General features: G+C 35.5%; 1 protein-coding gene across 4 annotated transcripts in view; it reads right to left on the bottom strand.

Moving 5' to 3' along the window:
- Positions 1-1058: 1058 nt before the first annotated feature.
- Positions 1059-7637, bottom strand: part of LOC136029174 (transient receptor potential channel pyrexia-like) — a 57156-nt gene continuing 50577 nt past the window's right edge. For all 4 annotated transcript variants that reach the window (XM_065707288.1, XM_065707289.1, XM_065707287.1 and 1 more), the window contains one exon: positions 1059-3720. In XM_065707288.1, the coding sequence (XP_065563360.1) occupies positions 1798-3720 (1923 nt within the window). In that variant the 3' untranslated portion in view covers positions 1059-1797. The remainder of the gene's footprint in view (positions 3721-7637) is intronic.

The raw sequence follows: 7637 nt of genomic DNA, 5'->3' as shown, positions 1-7637 counted from the left end.
TCTAGAAATACTTAAAGAAATTTTTAACTAATTTCGGAGGTTCGAGAAATGTTGTCACAGCGCCATTTATTTTGAATTGTGTTTCTAATTGAGCGGATTTCCTAAAAAATTAGCCACATGGTAAAGATGAATTCTATAATTGTTTAGTTCATTCAGATTTTTTGTAATGTGTTAATATTTGTGATTTGGTAAAATTTATAATATTTAGTTTATCTATTGTTGCTAAAGGGAGGGAATAGGATAAGCTTGTTTTGGTTTTACTTGGTTGTTTTACATTTGCTGTTTTTTTTCATAGGCATGTATTTTGGGGGTGATACCTGACGCGGGGATGCCATGGATATTCTGTGGTAGCCACAACACTGTGCTGGGTAGAGAATTTAGAGTGGCGAAACCCTATATAGGCCAGTGTATTCTCCTGATGAGCCCTTATGTTGGGTGTTGCCTCTGAATTATTTGTCTATATTATTTTTTCTATTGTTTGGTAAATGACGACTTATACTTATTGACGACACGACTGCCTGTCCATGGATTATTCTTTATGGTTGATTGTGTGTGGCTATGCTGTTTGACCTATGTGATTGTATGGATGAGTAGGGTTAAGGCCTCATTCAAGTGCTGGTCTATATTAATCACTAATTTAGGAAAACAGTCTTCCTTTTCTCCTTATGTCTCTTTTTTTTGTGTTTGTGCTGTAGCATTAGTGATTTCTCTTTTCATGATAGATATATATATATATATATATATATATATATATATATATATATATATATATATATATATATATATACGATACTTTGTTTTGAATATTAACAATCCATTTTAAACACCAATGAACTAAATGAGTGCCTTTTCTCGATGCATTGCTGTGTGCAAATATATTTTAGTTTGAAGAGTCTGGTATATGAGACGTTATCCCTTTTCGTATTTTGGGAAATCAAACAGAACCGAAGACAAGGAGGACCTCGATACTGTTTACGCTAAAGTTTAACTTTTTCTCCTAATCCTTCAAGTTCAAGTTCTTTATTAATTAATAAAAAGTGTTTTCATATACGATATAATTTCTGTTATTAAAATTTTTATTAAATATATTTTTTAATTTGAAATACCTTTTTTTTATTTAATCCAAAACTAAACATCACATTCCTTCATACTGGACAGTGAAACTCAACATTCTACATAAAGTGGTTTTTTTTTTTTAATTCCTTAATTATTTTTACAATTTCATGATTTTTAGCACATACAATTTCTGTAGATTTGTTCCATCTTTAATTCCAGATAATCCTTCCACTTGACTCAGTTGGGGTCGGAGAATATTTTCTCTTTGCCTCAAAGCCGCTCTACTACTAAGAAAATATCTTTTCTTATTTATTAAAAACTAACCCATAGGATTTCCATAAAATCTCCCGGATCTTACCCCCTCCCAGATAAATACTAGCTCCTCTTCTGGTAAAATGAGGGGAAGAGATTTAGATGTGACTTGCTGATGGATAAATTGAAGCCATGAAATCATGAAAACTTTGCTGCACTGTGGATAGTAGGTTTAGTTAAATGAAACTAAACATAATCAAATTCTGTTTTAAATCTTGATTCTTTCTCAACAAAAATTTATTTTACCATTAAAAATCCAGACTGTAAATACGGCTTTTGGTCTAAAATCAACGTAATCTTTTTTCCAATGTATTTTTCCGGTTTCCTTTGTTATTCGCTCTTCCAAAAATGGTTTTTCAGTAAAACAATTTTATTTTCGTCGCCAACCCTTAGCTTGGCTTAGTTTTTCTTGTCTGTAGTTGACTGGGTTCAAATTTTACTCTCAAAAGAATAGAAATCATCTTTCTCGCTTTCGTTACGAATGGAGTTACTTCTAATACCTTTCAAGCATTCTGTGCGGTAAAGAAGCTCTTCTAAAAGAGTCTTTTCATGCGCTAATGCTTTGTTTACTTTTTCCATGACCTCATCTTGAAACTCATTCAGCTTTTCACCAACAGAACACTGAATATCATTCAAACTTTGTATCTGTTGAAATATGTCGTCCAGATCTTCGCTAAGATTATCAGTAAAATGATTTGATGTAAAAGATCGAGAGAGAACCAGTCGACTAAAGCGATGATTTTTCATCCTTTGTCTAACTATTGCAACCCGATGAATTCCTTCTTTCAATTCTTTTGGAAGTCTTATATCCCGGGGATCATTTGGCCTGATCGAGAATACACAATTATATGCACTAGGGACTAAAAGAGCTCCATTTTGTATAATACTTTGGATCTTGGTTGGCAAGATATTTGACCATGGCGAAAATACAATCGCTTCAAGGCGATCAATGAGTCTAGTCTGGCGTACGAGTCGACTTAATCCTGCAGATCTTTGAATTCCTTGTATGTCACTTACTGCAAGGCCAACTAATAAATTCATTAGCACGATTACAATCAAAATAACGAAAGCGAAGAAAACTAGGTGACCTGTACCCTTGTAAAAGGTGTTTTTTGACTCATGCTCTTCAAATAAAATGTCAACATCTATTTCACCAAGCATCATTACCAATGTTGTTAGTAAAGATCCTGGAATTCTGTTTAAGCTTGGTGTTCCTGGAAATAATATTGCCATCCCCAAAGAAAATCCAACTACCATGCACAAATACACCAAAATGAAACGCAAGACGTTACCGGCAACGGTGTGAAACATCTGGACATATAGACCACAACTGGGAAATCTTCCAACGACTATCATCATCTGTGTCCAAGATAACACCATTACCAGCCCAGCAGTGTGATATTGCCATTTTTCCGGACAGGGAAGAAAGGTCTTGTGACCATATGCACTACAAGCGGTGAATGTTATGACTAATATTTGTATCCAGTTTTCCCAATTTCGAATATAGTCCTTTGGATTTTGAAAAAGTTGAAATAATTCTTTGATGAAAAAAATAATAGTCAAAAAGAGTAAAAACCACCATACAACTTCGAGTGCTATTGGAGTATTAGTAAATGTACTGGTTGAATTACAAGGATCAAGTTTTCGTGCTCTGAAAGGACAAGTTCCATTAGTACAAAATATATGGGGGTAATGTTTCTCAAATTTCTTACCAACAACTGGTAGATTGCATTTTTTGGGAGCAAAGGGATCGCAGTATCCATTTTGTATGTATGGGTTTAAGACAAACGTTTCAACAATAAACAGAGACAGAAATAGTACAAAAAGAGCATAGAAAAGCAACGAAATAAAGAATAGCTTCCTAATTCTAAACCACTTCAGATACAAGAAGGCGCGGCATACAGGATGCTGCAGTAAGGTCCTCTGTCCGGACTGTATCAAAGCCATAAAAAACTGTGACTCGCCCGCTTTCTGCCGTGGCACGAGGAATCTGAGATCAACTTTAAGTTCACTGTCCAGTTCATGAGAATCATGGTCAACTAATGATACTGCTTCGTCTAATCTTTGAGAAAGATGAGTGATACAGTCAGGAGTACGCCTTGAAATAACACTAAGTGCTGTTGCCCCTCCCTTAGTTTTCACTGTGATATCTGCACCACGATGAATGAGCAACGAAACTAATGCAGAGTCCTCATTCAAGGCTGCTAAATGAAGAGGACTATATCCAAACTTGTCTTGATGATTAACATTGGCTCCTAGGAGTAAAAGGTTTTGGACTGTTTCTGTACATCGAACTGTTTTAACAATAGCATTGTGCAGAGGGGTTTTTCTGTCCATGTCTTCAGCATCAACCTAAAACGAAAGAAGATTTTCAGTGTAAATAAAAAAAAAAAAAAATAGGAATAGTATCACAGCCTAATATGGATGAAGCCTGATCCTTTTTTTAGCTGCTATTTCCAAAATGTCACCCCAGTTTGAAATAGCTAAATAACAAATTACTGCAGTAGACAAAGGCGAGTATTACAAATAGCTGTGTATTAACCGTTTAAAATAAAAATGTATTTTCAGCTGCATTGTAATTCTATATATATACACACACCACACACACACACACACACACACACACACACACACACACACACACACACACACACACACACACACACACACACACACACACACACACACACACACACACACACACACACACACACACACACACACACACACACACACACACACACACACACACACACACACACACACACACACACACACACACACACACACACACACACACACACAAACACACACACACATATATATATATATACTAGCTGTTGGGGTGGCGCTTCGCGCCACCTCAACACCTAGTTGGTGGGGGCGCTTCGCGCCCCCCTAGCCCCCCCGCGTGCGTAAGTCGTTACGCACCATGTTAGTTACGCGCCATTGTAGTTGTGTCCCTATGTCCCACCTGTGAATATATATATATATATATATATATATATATATATATATATATATATATATGTTTTTAACTACGTAAAACTTGCGAATATACAACATTCTTTGCTGTCCCATTGTCTGTGCATATAATATATATATATATATATATATATATATATATATATATATATATATATATATATATATATATATATATATATATATATATATATATATATATATATATATATATATATATATATATATGTTTTTAACTACGTAAAACTTGCGAATATACAACATTCTTTGCTGTACCATTGCCTGTGCATATAAATAGCATGTCAGGTTTAACGAATCTTGAACATGCAACATATAATGGTCCTTGGGAAAACAATCCATATTCAGAACTATACCTCATGATTCTAATGATTGCCCTTGAGCTTTGTTGATGGTGATTGCTAATCGACGATTCCCTGTGTCGCCATCGTCAATTATATACCCCCCTGAGCCCCCCGACGTCCCTGTTGTAGTTGTGTCCCTGTGTCCCGGTCGTCATGTCCCGGTGTCCCGGTCGTCATTTGTGTCCCGGTCTGTATATACATTCGTTTTTGAATTGGTCTTTTTTTAGGTTTTAGTTTTTTACCTTTTTTTAGTTTTTTTTTCTTTTTTTTTAGTTTTGTTTTTCTCCCTTATTTTTCATTTTTTTTTCATTTTTCATTTTATTTTCTTTTTTAGTTTTTTAGGTTTTTAGCTTTTTTAGTTTTATATTAGTTTTTAGTTTTTTTTTCTTTTTAGTTTTTTTGTAGTTTTTACCTTTTTTTAGTTTTTAATTTTTTTTACTTATGTCCTGGTCGTCATTTATACTCCCTGTGTCCCGGTCGTCATTTGTTTCCCGGTGCTTTGTTGATGGTGATTGCTAATCGAACATTCCTTGTGTCCCGGTCGTCATTTATATTCCCTATGTGCCGGTGTCCCGGTCGTCATTTGTGTCCCGATGTCCCGGTCTGTAATTTCGTCAGTCGAAAACATGACGTCAGTCGACACAGAAACATGACGTCACCTGACAGATCCACAGACAGACAACTTATTTTTATATATATAGATAGATATATATATAAATATATATATATATATTTTCTTTTTAGTTTTTTTGTAGTTTTTACCTTTTTTAGTTTTTTTCTTCTTTTGTATTAATGCTAAAGCCAAGGTTCAAACCTGGTGCCTCTCGGACCTAGAACCTGAAACATAACGCTTTACCAACTCAGCTACTTCGGCTTGAATACATTCGTTTTGAGCAGCTTCCTCGGGTGTTGCCATTGTAGGTTCTTCAGTCATTTTACAATTAGAAATTTCTCTTTCAACGGTCTTCTTACAATTAAAAATTTGTCTTTGAACGATATTCTTAAATACCTGTGTCCTGGTCGTCATTTACATTCCCTGTGTCCCGGTCGTCATTTGTGTCCCGGTATCCCAGTCTGTAATTTCTCTTTGAGTGTCCCGGTCGTTATTTATATTCCTTCTGTCTCGGTCGTCATTTGTGTCCCGGTCTGTAATTTCTCTTTGAGTGTTTTTTCTATTTAGTATTTTTTAGTTTTTTACATTTTTTCTTTTTCAGTTTTCTTGTTCTTCTTTATTTTTCAGCTTCACTATGAAATACATATCGCCGAACCTTTGTTTTTTTAACTAAAATCTGGTAGGCATTGATGACCTTATCCAAGTCAAAATCCCAAACCCAATCATCATCGCTATCATTTTCAGTTTTGATATGTTTTGACTCTCGCTGTCCAGGTGGATCTTCATCTAACTGCGCGGTTTTGCGTTCTTTAGCCTCAAGCCTGTTTCCTTGCTGTTCTTTTGATTCCTCGGCATGCTTTCTTTTCTGACTTTCTCTATCAGCAGCAAGTTTTTTGGCATAGACTCTTTGAGCATCTTCATCGGCTCTTGCCATTGTAAGTTCATCAGTCATTTTAAACTTAAACATTAATAGATTTCTACGTGAACATATATGTCTTAAATATCTTTAATGACGTCACAGTCATAGCAAAAATGACGACAACTAACTTCATGACGTCAGTCGACACAGAAACATGACGTCACCTGACAGACAGACACACAGACAGACAACTTATTTATATATATATATATATATATATACATATATATATATATATATATATATATATATATATATATATATATATATATATATATATATATTTATATTTAAATTTCTATATATATACCTGAGGCCAACACAGCTACGCACGCTCCTCCTCCAACCCAATCTATTTAAAGCCTCCCTCTTTACACCCTCCCAGGAAGTTCCCATTTCCTTTAAATCCTTATTTATGACATCCTCCCAACCCAGACAAGGACGACCTGCTTTCCGTGTAGCCCCAGACGGTTGGCCAAAAAGGACAATCTTCGGTAATCTGTCATCCTTCATCCGTAGAACGTGGCCTAGCCATCTCAACCTTTCTTTAATTATAGCCCCAGAAAGCGGGATTGAACCACACTTTTCGTACAACCTACTCTTTGAAATACGGTCAGTCAGCCGGGTACCCAGAACAATCCGTAGGCAATTTCTCTGGAAAACATCTAGTAAATTTTCATCTGCTTTTCGGAGTGTCCATGCTTCAGAGCCATATTTGACCACTGTCATCACTGTAGCTTCCAATATTCTCATCTTGGTTTGTAGGCTTATCTTTCTATTCTTCCAAACTTTTTTTATCTGTGAAAAAACACCCTGAGCTTTAGCTATTCTACTTTTAACATCTTCACTGCTCCCACCATCTTTACTAATAATACTACCAAGGTAACTTAAGCTTCCAACCTGATCAATCTTTTCGTTACCTAAGGTCACCTGTTCATCTTCACTTATTCCTAGCCTTAGTGACTTAGTCTTCTTAACATTAATTTTCAAGCCTATTTTAGCACCCTGAACTCGTAAAACCTCTAAAAATTCATTCATTTTGCTCACACTTTCATCTAATATGCTTAAATCATCAGCATAATCTAAGTCCAGGAGCGTTCTTCCTCCCCATTTGATTCCATGGTCTCCAATTGCCTTTCCTGTGCTCCTTAAGACGAAGTCCATCAAAATGATCCATATAAAGGGGGATAGAACACCACCCTGCTTAACTCCTGATTTAATAGAAAACCAGTTGCTAACCTCATTTCCTACCTTAACCGCAGCAGTATTATTCTCGTACATAGCGCAAATCACTTTAATGTATTTTTCTGGTATACCATATAACGATAAGACCTTTGTTAACGCGTTCTATCAACAGAATCGAAAGCTTGCTCATAATCGATAAAACTAA

The sequence above is a fragment of the Artemia franciscana genome, chromosome 7, assembly GCF_032884065.1.
Source record: "Artemia franciscana chromosome 7, ASM3288406v1, whole genome shotgun sequence".
NCBI lineage: Eukaryota > Metazoa > Arthropoda > Branchiopoda > Anostraca > Artemiidae > Artemia > Artemia franciscana.
Note: the sequence above shows the minus strand (reverse complement) of the source record. Positions and strands in the feature narration are given on the sequence as shown.